Here is a 14188-nt window from a genome sequence, read left to right as displayed (position 1 = left end):
TTGCCTCGGGGAGGGAGAAAAAGAGCCAGAGCCCTGGCCCCTGCCTCTCCCCACCTCTGCTGCTAAATCCACCGCAGAGAATAAACAGAAGGGCAACCATGGCAACCATGCATGCTCGTGAAGTCTTCTTCACTGCTTTTGGTGTATTTTGTGGCGGAAGTACAGCGCCACTTACAGGCCCGGCATATGTACTACAGCGTCTCCAGCGGGTCGAGCGGTCTCATGTGGACGGACACGTTTCTGGTGCCGATTGCGTGTGGACGGAATACTTTTTTGATATTGAATTCGGTTCGTTTTCGTTACCGTCTCCGTGTGGCTAGGGCCTGTATGTAAGTACCTAATCAATATTTCATCCCTGCTCCCTGCTATTAATTACAGCAGCTCATTGATCAGTCAGCCATTAAAGACATGGGACACGTCAGACTTTCTGCTATTAGTGCCCCATATTCGCTTCATTTTCTCTCCATGTTCTGACCTTTTGACTGCCTTAAAGTTTTTTGACTTAGAGTTGGGTTCAAAATAAACACTCTCAAACCAAGATGTGCTCCAGGTGTATGTCCCTAAAACTTCTTCAATCCCACCTGATTTTTCTTCCACAGTCTGCTCCCAAATGTACACACCCACACAAATAGTAACACACTCACAGAGCAAAGAACACCCATGCACAATGAAGCAGAGCATCCCCAGAAGACAGTGAACAACATATCTGTCAGGTGTATATGACTCTTTGAGTTCATGTAAGTGCATTGGTCATTGTTCTTATCACATAAGCACACACTCTTAGCAACACCTTCCCTACACAAGGGAGCCTTGATATCTAAATCATCTGTCTCAGGAGTCTTTTTAGCTATTTCCACCCCTACTCTCAAAGATAGCTTTTATGTTGATAAGCATTTAGCGGTTTCTTTGAACTGAATATCTTGTGGGTATTTTGTGTAGGTCAGTAGACCAAAAAAACAAAAAGCTCCTTTGATGAAGCTCCAGGCCTTGGCATCACTGCAGAGAGCAATAATGTGATAATATTACAGTAATCCACTAAACTGGAGTCATTTTGCTTCAAATGTTGTGAGGAGCTAACAGGATCAATAAACAGTGCATCAGATAATGAAAACTCAAAATTGTTATATCCCTCATTGTTATGAAGTATTCAAACACTTTTTAATAAACTGACAAAACACCAGCCCTCTGTGTGGGTCTCCAATTTGTTGTCTTGTGCATCTCAAAGCGATTAAATAAAGCAGACTAGACAGATCATCTTGTTACCCCGTCAGATTTGTCTTGCGACAGCTTTAGTGGGTCTTGACCACCCGTTTGGTAACCGTGCTTTAAAGAAAAGGAGGGTTCAACTATTAGTCATCCTACTTGGGAACATTTTATTTACAGAAAATGTGGTCTTCTAAAAGTAAAATACAACACAGAAAGGACAGAGAGGTTAAAGATATTGAACAAATGAAGCTCAGCGTAAGTTCAACCAGGAAGACCGTCTCTACTCTTCATTTACTATTCCGATGTAACTACTCTCTCTCCTCTCAATAAGTGATCGGGGGCGTCACTCTCCAGCTTAACCAATCACTTCGCTCTATTCCCAAGAGCCTATCATAGCGCTCTGCCAAACCTTTTAAATCTGCTCTCCCCCCTCTGACAGCTGTCATTTCAGGTGACTCAACGCAACCCTCCTCCACCCCTTTTCACCTCCCGTCCCTCTGAATTTAGGGTCAAGCTAAGCCCCTCCTCTTCAGACCGACCCCAACTATCCATTCACCACCACCAGTGTCTAGACCCCGGGGGGGTTTCATCGGATCGGTTCTACCCTCCCGAATGATACTTCCTGCACAACGGGGCCTAATCGCCAAAATCACCATTACATTCATTTGTGTATCTCTGCAATAAATATGTATTCTTACATCAAAACCGTCTCTCCTGATTGAAGTGGGATACACACATTAGCCTTGATCAAATGTGTTTATGCAAATTGCCTTTAAGCTGAATATGATGACATGAGCAGCCCTTCAGTGTGGTTGATGTTCTCTGATCCATGCTCTTTTAAAGCCCCGGGGCTTGCTGTTGTCCCTTCTAGTTAAAAGCAGAGTGACCGTTGACATTTCAAAAACATTTGTTGGTGTAGAATTGTGAATAAATGAATTTCTCCTCACAGAGGGGCCACAGCCTCAGCCTGCAGGACCACTAGTTTAGTCATTTTCTTTGAAATGTGCTCTTCTGTGTTTTCTTTCTCTCCCAGTGCATTTCTATCCCCCTTGTTTGATCCCCCCCCTTCTTGCTTTACACATCATGTCCACTCTCCCTCTGGCCGCCCCACCACGCATCTCTCCCTGTTTCCTGCTCATGCCCAGACGAGGGCGTAGAGGCTAATCCTGGCTCTGAGGCCCAGTGAGCTCCGCCGGCTCTCCTCCTTCTACATTCTGTCAGGATCCATTTGGTCTGACACTCTCGCAGGCTGTCGTTATGGACACCAGAGAGCAGGGTGGTACTTTTGACCTCTTTGTGTGAGGAATTAGTCAGCAGCCTATCTCTGAATCACTGCTTGAAAAAACCCTCAGACCTGCCAACACATATATACATATCACACCCTCATAGAGCAGATGTTCAAAAATTGGAGATTCTGTAAAAACCACTCAAATGTTTTCATCTAAAATTCAGTTATGTGCTTCAAAGCAGAGGTTACATACAAAAAGATTTGGACTTGATTAAAAAGATCTGTAGGGGAGTACTGGCTACGCACAGAAGGACAGTAATACAATAAGCTGCATCTTTAATGCAATAAGACTCTGGCTGGAGATATTGCGTATCTTTTCTCAGCCCAGAATGTTATTAAAGAGCTACAGAAAAAGTATTTACATGACTTAAGTTGACCCTTGTGCTATAGGGGACCAGAAGAACAAACAAACAAGAGAGCAGTGGGGCTTGGTAGGAAGGAATACGCATGGCTTTTCTAGCTAAATAGACCATCCCTTGACCATTCGAGACCATTCCTGGCCTATGAGGCGTAGCAGACTGGGACACATCTAAAGCGCATAAATAAATAAAGAGTTGAGGCAAGCGACTGCAGGCCAGGTTTCCGTGATTCTATTCTAAACTTCCACACCCACAGATAGCACTGGAAAATAAATTCAGTCCGGTCAACAAAAAAAGTCACAAAAGGAGTGTTTTTCTGCTGGTAAAAAAAGGAAAATCTGCCAGACGTAAGTCATGTGTGGGTGGTGGGTGGTTCGGTCTTGGGAGCAAGTTTTAACACATTGCATACAATATAAACAATAATTGATCTTTCCAAATCCATATACATTTGTTATGGAGCTAAAAACAAAAACCAAATTCTCATTAACGAAACACAAGGGAGGTTTTAGTACATATAAAATGACCTTTACCTCAAGCTCTGCATAAATATTCCTTGGATCAGAGACACCCACATCAGCACAATGTGCTGGCTGAAGAGCGTGGGCTTACAGGGAAACTGCTCGCTAACTTTAGCTGTCTTCTGGTGCAAAAAGGTAGACTGGCCCTTAAGCAAAACATAGATACAGTACTTGTATATATACTGTATTCACACATATTCTCTAAAGTAACTGTGTTCAATCTTCTCTCATCCCTGGGCACTCAAAACATCCTTATTGAAAGAATACAAGTTGTCAAAGTGTTAACAAAAATATACACACATACAAATTAATTAAAGAAACATGTTCTTAGAAACCTCTTGACAGCGGCCACCTGCTCCTATTACAGATGGACGGAAATGTAATATCCTGGGGTTGTCAACCCTGCTCAGCCTCTATGGTAATGACTGTATTGCGACGGACAGTGGCCAGACATCTGCAGGTGCACTGAGTTATTTATAAGAAAAGTCTGTGTGAAAACAATAATAGAATGGTGCAGTGATGACGTCTTTTATAGGCTGACCCGAAAGTTAGCAACGCAAGGGGTCCCTCGACAGAAAGCAATGGGATTCTTTTGCTACATATTGGAATATTGCAGAAAAATAAGCTCTGTTGCAACACATGTTTATGAGACATAACACATTTCACTCATCAGGATAATGTTAACCAATAAGGACCACTTTGTGATTTGTGAGACGTAATCTGATCGCCAGAAGAAAAAAAGTGAACGTTAGGCAATAAACAAACCACATCACGGTCCCATGGCTGCACATCACCACCACAAAGAGAAAGGCATGATGACGTTCAGTAGTTTATTTATTCACTTGTTAGCAACCACTGTTTTTTATGACATGTAGAAGCTTTTGATATTCACGATTGGGGTATTTACTGACGTATTTCATGTCGTAGAACAAAATGTGAAAAACTTGTGTTAACCACAGACCTCATTTCAGGCATCTAACCATAAATATGTTTAAAAAAACATAGATCTTTGGATGAGGGAACCGGAACTGTTAAAATGCAAACTTATTTTGGGTTTTAGGACTCATTCCTGCACCACTCTATGTCACTAACTGAAAGAGATTTTCTGAGGAGTCTGCATTGAAACACATATTCATATAGCTCAATGACAGAAGGAGAATAACTTCTTTCAACAAACTGTCTTTCAAGTTTGCAAATCTATCATCTCCCTCTGTTAAATATTTATATATATAACTGGGAGTTTGTGTGTTGTCTTAGTGGGGGGTGCCTAATTATGACACTACTTGCAGAGACTCCAGTCTCAAAGCTTTCAGGCATTGTGTTCTCCTCAGATAATAGACATCCAGACAGAACTCCTGCTGCAGCAGCTATAATGAGTCCTCTTCTAGACCTCCCCTCCTTCCGTGACTCCCTCGTCTCCCCCTCTCTCCGCCTGTCTGTCTGTCCCACAGCCCCAATGGAACCAGAGCTTTGTCTGGGGATTTTCACAAAGCACTCGCCGGATATATCGAATGACAACTAGCCATCTATTTGAGGATAATAGGGCCCACTTATGCCGGAGCAGATAATGTACATGTTGACAACAAACACAAATATTCCTCTGACAACTGGAGAGGCAGGCTTAGGTGATGCTGTATGATAACTTGCTTTTATCTGTAGCGGCAAAGCATGTCGTGTCAATGACAGACAAAAAAGTCTTGCTTGTCCTTAGATTCAAAGCTAAAGTACTGGAGGTGAGTTTGAGTGTTACAAACTGACGCACGGACTGTGTGATTAGATTAAACAGGAGCACTTAATGTATCTAATTCTGTCTCAATGCATGAGAACATTATTTCTTCCAAGTTGGACAGTGGCTGACAGTTTAAGGCCATTGAGTGTTGAGAATCTGGGGCACAGAATCCATCCATCTATACAGTGTGAGACTTTGTTTTAAGTAACAGGGATGTCAGTAGCAGAGGTGTACTGATGAACATTGTCCAGGACAGCACTTCAAAAGTTTCCTATGTATGTATTACGTAAAAAGACCAAGGCATCACAAACTTAAGAGATTGATTGCTTTAACTTTGAATGTGGGCTAGTGTGTGTCTGTATGTGTGTGTATCATGGGACACAACTTTTTTTAGGACCAATCTGCCTGCTCCTTGAGCTTCCAACAATAGGGAACAGTGAGAGAAGTGACTGATGGGGGAGGAGATGAGGAGAAAAGGAGATAATTAGAGAGGTGACAGAATGGAGGACAAACCTAATGTGATTTTTTTGGCAGGGATTTAGCTGGGTAAAAAAAAGGAAAAAAGAATCTCTGCAGGAATATGGTTATGCTTTTATAATTGGAAACAAGTGTCTGTGAAGCAAATTACAAGCCAAAAGCCAAAAATCATCTGATGAGATAGGGAGCAGAGAGGAGTGAAAATGGTAGTGCGATGCAGTTAAAGAGATGAATATATCGGAGGAGGGGGGTTTCCATTCAGAGCGGCGGGGCCTCAAAGTCAATCTTCATCAGCAATCCCATCTTTGTGTGGAGCTCCGGCTACAGCGGGAGGGGGAGGAGGAGGAGCAGCAGACCAGAAAGATCAAAGCCAACTAAAAGTGAGGATCAAAACTGAACTATTACTAGAGCCTTACAGAAGAATAATGCGTGGGCTACTATACCTGCACGCACAAGTAATCGGCCTTTGCTTTGATGGTATTAAATGTTGCCCCGGTGTTAAACTGGGGCCGTGAGTCTGGCAGGGAAGAGGACGGGTGCACGCTTTTGGGGAGAAGGGAGGATGGAGGAAGGATGTTCATTTAAGTTGGCAAATAATTAAGGCTAAACGACCCTTATGGCTCCATGGGTAGCAAGAGGGAGAGACAGAGTTCAGGAGTGGAGGAGACATGAGGTGACTCTGAATATAGGCTTTCTGGCTATATTGCCTTAAGCCACAGCTGAGGGCTGAAAAAAAAGCATTTGATAATGAAGTGTGAAAGGGAACTTACGACAGCCTTTCTCATCACTCTTGTCAAAGCAGTCAGGTAATCCGTCGCACTGCCACCCGCCTGGGACACACTTCCCATCCCTGCACATGAAGATTCCAGGGATGTTGCACTCGGTGGTGAAGTTGTTCCCTGGGAGCGACTGGCTCTCTGAGAGAGAGAGAGAGAGAGAGAGAGAGAGAGAGAGAGAGAGAGAGAGAGAGAGAGAGAGAGAGAGAGAGAGAGAGGAGAGAGAGGAGAGAGAGAGAGAGAGAGAGAGAGAGAGAGAGAGAGAGAGAGGAGGACAAGAAGACAGCGACATTAAAATCTCACTCTATAAAGACATTGAACAGGTGGCGGGATGCTGCATTGGAGCGATGCTCATCAACAGTCAACATGGAAGACCTTTATTATATCCATTCTCTAATGCTCGGAAGAAAATATTCAAGGCAATGGCTCTCTTTAAAAAGCTATATCTATCTGCTGGCAAATAAACAGAGGATGGTCTTATGAATACAAAAGCAGAGGATGTTGTTTCAGTGTTTACAGCATTGTGGGCATAACATAAAGAGCTGGGCACTATCTTAAATGGGGCAAATAGGGGACCAAACACTAAATAACACACACATATAAGCAAAGCCCTTATTTACGACTTGGACATAGATGCACAGATACACACAGACTTAAAAGAAAACGTAATCATCAGAGAGCATGTGCCCCGAGCTTGTTCCGGGCAGTCCTGGTTGACGCAGTGCAGCTGTGGTATAATGGGCTGGAATGTGAAACATGGCCTTTTGGCTGGGGTTTGACACTATGCAGTGGAGAGTTTAGCTCGTAAACAAAACTATAGGGCGGTAATGAGGAGTTCCGGACAGAGCAGGGGGGGGCACTTTCATGCTGCGGTGCTGAAACTGGGCTCAGCTGGTGTAGGCCACTTCATTATACGCAGGAGGAGTACCCGCTGCCAAGAGGTGTGGACCTGTACGTCTGAATTGACAGTGTGGTTAACCAGTAAATTGACTGATTGGGTTACTCTATAAACTATCTCCCTTTCTTACACTATTCCAATTTGGAAGAGCAGCGGTGTGAAAATGATAAAAGGTGCTACACTGAACAGTTACATCCATATTACCATTACTAACTGACCATTGAAACACTCTTCATAGGGATGTAAAGACATTAAATACAATGTACTATAACGCTGTTTAAGGAGAAGGTGCTTCTTCTGTTCTCTCAATATTTAAAAATAAACCAGATGAATGTGTTCACTTAGTGCAGGGTTTGTTTTCTCTATTTCATCATTACATTCTCGGCAAGGCAGTATTCATTACTGAGGGATCCATTGTACGACGGTAGAAATTGAGAGCAAGCTTTGACCTTTGAATGTTGTCTGAATTCATAACCAGAGCTCATGGTTCGCAGTTAGTTGATATTCACTGACTAGATGTAGCCCGTTCCCTCGGTACAGCTGAGTAACTGACACATAGATATCATTTGTTCTTACATCACCCCTCTCCTGCTTGTATCGCAGCAGGTTGTAGAAACAGTATGGAGTTTCTCTCTTGAATGAGACAGCACGACCCCTCTGATCCTCTGTGGGGATGATGCAAACCCCTCTTTTGTCTCTTGCAATAAACAGAAGGGGAAGTGAGTGATAAGTGATAAGTGAAAAGGCTCTTGTAATTTATGAGGACTTGAAAGCGGTCCAATTTCCATTTCTCTATGGTGGGAGGACACGCCAAATGGAAATGTTGATGAATTCATGCAATAAAAATTGTTATGCATAGAGATTGCTACCTTTTCAAAACAAATAGTAGACTGTTGGTGCCCGCTTCATAGTGTCGCCTGTGTGGTATAATATCTCAGTAAATAGAATAACACCAATCCCAATGGTTGCAGAGACCATTTCTTGTAGACAGCAATTTGCCACAGTGAGCCGGTTAGATATATAAACAGCCATTCAGGTATGTGTGAACACGACCAACTCTCAATTTTGTTTTATCTATCTGAGAAAACACCGCCGTTTCCCCTGGCTCTTCCCCTGGCTCTTCCCCTCCTATCCTTGTTTGTTCATTCCTTTTTGACAATGGGATTTACACAGAGCTGCACACTTCAGAGAGAAATGGAGGAAGAGGAACAATGACACAGTTACCACAGAAGTATACCTCTCATATACAAGGTAAATACTGCAAATTCAAAATGACTCTCCTTTTAAGCAGCTTTATAAGACTCATTTTTTATATTGTATGTAATGCAAGGCTTTTTCTTTCAAGATAAATGTATATAAAAGCTAATTTGGGGGTTTAAAAGTGTCAATATTTCTTAGTTATACTTTTTTTTTTTATATATCTAGAGGGTCCTTTTTACATTACATTTCATTGGCTGACACTTTTATCTAAAGAAACGTACAACATGTGCATTCACAATGAAGAGCTGGTGCATTCATTTGAAATAAGACAAACCATTTGAAGTAATACATCATACTTTTGATTGTTTTTATCAGCCAAGGTGCAGTCAAAACAGGTGGGTTTTAATTCAACACCGAAGATGTGCAGCCTTTTATGCAGAACAATGGCAGAGAAAATTGAAAAATATTTTTGCAAATTATTCACATTATTTCCTTTGAATATGTGCAAATTGCACAGTAGCGGCGAGATGCTATTTGCTGTGCTGCACCATTAGGAAGGCACTTCTCCCTTTTAAGGTGCTTTGACAATTAAACGGTTTCTTTTGGTCTTATTTAAGCAGCCTCAAAAGCGGTGCAATACTTGGGAATTTGCCTCAGATTCTTTAGAGTTAGGGCCACTCAATGTCAACATAACAAATAAACAAAAACATTTACATTTACATTCAGACCCACAAAGAACAAGGATAGGAGGAAGCCAGGTGGAGTCACTTCAAAGCGCCGGTGGTTCGAGAGGCATCAGGTTAATTGGAGAGTTGCTTTGAGAGTGATCGAGAAAGAGAGTGAGCAGAGAGAGGACACTATGTGCTGTATGAGTTTGGGAAACGGCTGAAATAATGAATAAAGAAGGTTAGCAGACAGCTCATCTTTTCCCATGAGTCTCTGACACCACCTATGGCAACTATTTGCAACACTTCTTGCATCCAGGAGTTCCTCAGCAGGCTCGAGACATCTTATTGCTTTACCTGTCATTCTATCATAGAGTATAGCGGTTCAACGTTGAGGTAACCAACATGCCCACCTCATTACCACAGTAAGTGTGGCTGCACAGCTCATTACAGACTGCTCTGTGAGCTTGTTAACAGAATAATAACGCACAAAGGTTCTCTGTGGGCACTGCAACACTCCCAAGGTCACCTAGATATCTTTAACGGACATGACAGTTTCTATGCACAGCGACTCACTCCTTCATATATGCGTTTAACTATTATGTTGACAATATCTCGGGGTATTCTGCACAGCTGCACAACACTGCTGTGTGCAACTGTGGTCACATGGTGGGTGTGTGAAGGAGAACTGGAGGAGATAAGGCAGGGATAACGCTGGACGTCTCTGTATCTTGCAGGGGGAAGTGTAGACCAATTACTCTGGGTAAATATTGACTCAACTATCCCTTCCTCTGCCTACCACCCATTCCCACCCGCTACCATGCCTGTGTCCACTAAGGCCCTATTTAGACTGTTTAACCTAGAGTGTAGAATCTTTCTGGGATCAGTTGGATACTTTAAGAACTAAAATGGGACTCGCCAGGGCCAGTGTTGCATTCACATGATCCTGAAAATGTTCCCAATTACCGAGTTTGGAAGAAGTTATTCCAACTTTGGTATGATCATGAACTGTAAATCGTAATGTGGAAACAAAATGGACTGTAAGATATTTTGTATTTTATATGTCAAAGCCTTTAAACAACATGATGAAAGCTGTTTACTAGCTGTTGTTGCAACTTGAGAGTCGATTCATGTGAATTTTCCAAATAGGGAACTATTTTTGACGGTTATTCTGACCACATAATTTGTGTATGTGCGCTTTGCTATCAGCTCTAAAATGTAATAGGTTCTTCCTTGGCCAGTGCAACAGCCTTCCACTAAGTTTAATGAAAATCCCATCAACAAAAATACCAATAAACAGACGATAATATGACCTCCTTGGCCGAGCTAATTAGCATTTACATCCTGCTTCTTCCAAGAAGTTTTACAGGCTCACTCAGGGTGAAATTCTTCCCCCTCTATCTTTATGCTCAGCTGCTGTTGCTGGTATTGTACGGTTTATAAAGTGCACCTCTCCTACCACAATTATAATTTAAAACAATAATTAACTCCCATCATAAATATGAGTCTACTTTCCTAGTGGCTCGGAAGAATACTAAAATGATATTTGTGACATTTTTAGCAATATTTTCTCAAGGCAAAAGCAGCCCTTACGCAATTTTTCCTCATCTCAAGTTGAGGAAGTGACATGCAATATAATTCTTATTATTTTCAGGACATAGGTTTGTTTGTGCATGCATGGACACGCGCGTCGTACACTTATGGCATCCTTCTAATTTAAAGCTATTTCACTGCTCAACAGTTGGTGGTGGTAATGCGCAGGTAAACGTGGTGGTGTGCCTGAAAATGCAACGAAGAGACTATAAGATAGAACATATTGATGGAAACAATCCAGAAATCATAATATTAAAATAAGTGGCTTTGCAAATGTTTGATGAGGAAGCAGTAGTTCAACGTGTTTATAAAGTGAGTAACATTAAAAACATGTTTACTAGAAAAACTCCTCAGGGTATCTTTATTCAAAACACTTATTTCTGGGTTAAAGCAATACATGTATTCTATCTCATCCCACATTAAATAAAATCATGAATTTGAAATGTTTGAGTATCTCCTGAGTATATGTTTTTGATATGTGTTTTAAAAACGTTATTCCTTTTTTTTGCATAATTGGGATTGAAAATATCTGTGTGCCCACAATCTTTTAAAAAGGGTTGTTAATTATTCAATATGTTTGACCACTGTTGCCTATTTACAAAAGCAAAACTCAAGCCAAAACATAAATGGCAAGCTTCCAAATCTTTTTTTCTATGATTTTCCTTGGGTGTACTTCAAACGTAATGATTCTGGAAATGGCAGCTTGGAGACTTCGGCACACCCAAAGCAATTCTCTGAATATGCAGACATGGAGCTCACGAGGCAGCCACACCCTCATGAATATTATCATCACTAAATGTCAGCACGCCGCCCTAACACTAGACAGCTAATATGGTGCTGTGAGAGAAAAGAAGAAAAACCTTAGTCACCTTAGTAGGTAAAGGAGATATAAAGATGAGTAGATAAAGGGGGATACATGAGAGGGGAGGGAAGATAAAGTAACAGCTGGAAAAGGAGTCACATAAACCATAGAAATAAAAATAAAAACAGAGAGGTGGACGGTAACATCATTTTCTAGCCTCAGATCCTTGGTAATAGCCGCCCTTAGCAAGTTCCCTGTGCTCTGCGCATGAAAGGTCAGTGGTATAAATCGATATCTGAAATGGCTATTGGCTTGGCTGTAACTGCTTTAACCCTAACTTCCTCAGCAGGCTCTGATGTCTGACCTACATTGATTAGCCCTGGGTGAAAGGTTGAGCCCTGGACTGAAACAGCACTAGAGAATACCTTGAGCTGCCTTTGTAAGCTACAGTTGAAGTGAAAGTAATAGAAAGGCTACAGGAGAAGTATCAAAATAAAATGTTTAGAAGTGGAGTTTTCTCCATAGGACAGAAAGAGCATCTGTCCTCCATATAATCCCATGCTTTCATCACAGTATCATTTATCCTTGTGTCCCCAATAATACACCATACAATATCAAACAGTCTAGATGGAGTAAGTCAAATTACATTGCAACTTGATAATATCAATGCAAACATGGACGTTAAGGTCTGCTTGTGTTGGAGGATGAGGGAGGAGAGGATCGAAAGGGCCTTGCTGCAAACAAAACTTGTTTTTTCAGGTTCAGGAAATAAACTTACTTTTCAATTATCCACCACTTTTAATGGGCTGGCTACACAAGCAGGCTCTGAGGCGCAGTGTGGGGGAGGCGGGGGGGGCTTCGGCTGTCTCATTCACAGTGTGTATGTGGCAGAGAGAGAGATAGAGAGAAAGAAAGAGCTTCACAGAGAGGAAAAGATTCTCCTGTTCCTTCGGCTCACTGAAGCATCCACTATAAATAAGCATTAGTGCAAGGAACCTGGTCTGCATGAATTAAAAACACCCTACAGACAGACAGACACACATAGGCATGGCAGCATAAGCACAGAGGAACAGAGCAAGCAAGGCCTAATGGGGAGAGATGGAGAAAGGGGCAGCCATGCATGACAGTAAAACCTGAATAATCATGGCTACTTTTAGGCCTGCGCCGCAGTTCAGCCCCCTTTAGCCTCAGCCACACTGATACTATTTGTTGGAGGGTGTTTTGTCACTGTGTGTATTAGAGGGGAAGGGATTCATCACCTGATATGTAGTTACTTTATTTTTGGTGTCAACTCTGCACATTTATGTCCATGACAACAAAAAGAGCTAAATAAGAAACTTAGCCACAGTTTTAGTGCATTTTAAGAAAACAGCTTTTAAGAGAAGCTAAGGTAAAGTTGGACAAATGCACTTCATTGTAAGTCAACAATTAAATCCTCTTCAAATCCTCGACAGCAGCGGTTCCCAACCTGTGGGCCGCGGCCCCCTAGTGGTCCGCGAAAGCATTGCAATTGGGCCACCAAATCATTTGCAAAACATTATGATTTGTGTGGAAACATTTCATTATTATATATATATTTTATTTGAACCTATTTTCCTTTCTCTTTCTTGATCCTCCTTAGCAACGGTCATTAGAGTCCTTGACAGCGGTCTGTACTACTGGATTAACAACGTGTCACATGTTCTGAATTGACCAATCAGAATAGAGTATTCAACTAAACCGTGTAATAAAAATGTCTGTTTGTTACTGATTGCCGGTTGTAACTTTAAGACTATATAAAAATACATATATAAATATATATATATATAATAATGTATTATATTACATTATTGCCTCTGCATTGGATTATTATCAGATAGGGTAATAACTTCATAATTAACTACATCTGAAAGCAGAAGTCTGGGGCAAATAATTGCAAGTCTCTTCAGTGAGAATGACACAAAATGTTTTAAAAAGAAAAGCCAAATTCTGGAAAAAAAGTCAAAATCAAAAAAAGAAGTGACATTTAAAATAAATGAGGTGACATTTAAAAAAAGGAAGTGACATTTAAAAAAAAAGAAGTGACATGCGGTGCGGTGCCCCCACAAATAGAATCAAATGATGTGGGAAACACTGATCAAATGCTGAGAAAAGGGCACATTCTAAGAAAAAAGGCATATTTAGAAGAAAAAAAGTCAAATTCTGAGAAAAAAGTCCAATTCTGAGAAACAAGTCTAATTTGAGATGCATTGTGGGACATGTAGTTTATGGGCAACGTGCTTCTGTAAATCATCATGTAACCGTATAATAAACATATAATATTCTTTGCAACCTCTTGTGGGGCCACAGAAAATCAAGTCACGGGCCGGATTTGGCCCCCGGGCCTTGAGTTTGACACCCCTGCCTTAGAGGTTGGTTCCTTTCCCCGCAGCCATTGCTTATTGCAGATGACACATCTCTTTTTGGCTTCAAATGTTTTAGTGTTTCGCCTGGTGAACCTGACTGTATGTTGTGAGGAGCTACATCCTGGACCAGCCAAATCTTCTGCTCTTGCACTCACATCAGCAAGACGTTTCTTCTCAACATATTGGTAGCTCTTCTTATTTAAGTACCAATTTCGACATTTCCGGAGCCACTTTGGTGTTCTGTCTTCAAACCATTTTTCTTCTGCAGACGCATGGTGCAGTCTATGAAAGAC

At 41.5% G+C, this 14188-nt stretch overlaps 1 protein-coding gene across 1 annotated transcript in view; it reads right to left on the bottom strand.

The window, feature by feature from the left end:
• Window positions 1–14188, bottom strand: part of ldlrad3 (low density lipoprotein receptor class A domain containing 3) — a 76276-nt gene that overhangs the window by 39313 nt on the left and 22775 nt on the right. Inside the window, exon 3 of the mRNA XM_034141173.1 lies at window positions 6348–6494. Within this exon, the coding sequence (XP_033997064.1) occupies window positions 6348–6494 (147 nt within the window). The remainder of the gene's footprint in view (window positions 1–6347; window positions 6495–14188) is intronic.

This window comes from Trematomus bernacchii, unplaced genomic scaffold, assembly GCF_902827165.1.
Source record: "Trematomus bernacchii unplaced genomic scaffold, fTreBer1.1, whole genome shotgun sequence".
Taxonomy (NCBI): Eukaryota; Metazoa; Chordata; class Actinopteri; order Perciformes; family Nototheniidae; genus Trematomus; species Trematomus bernacchii.
The sequence above is the reverse complement of the archived record's forward strand: the minus strand, read 5'-3'. Positions and strand labels throughout refer to the sequence as shown.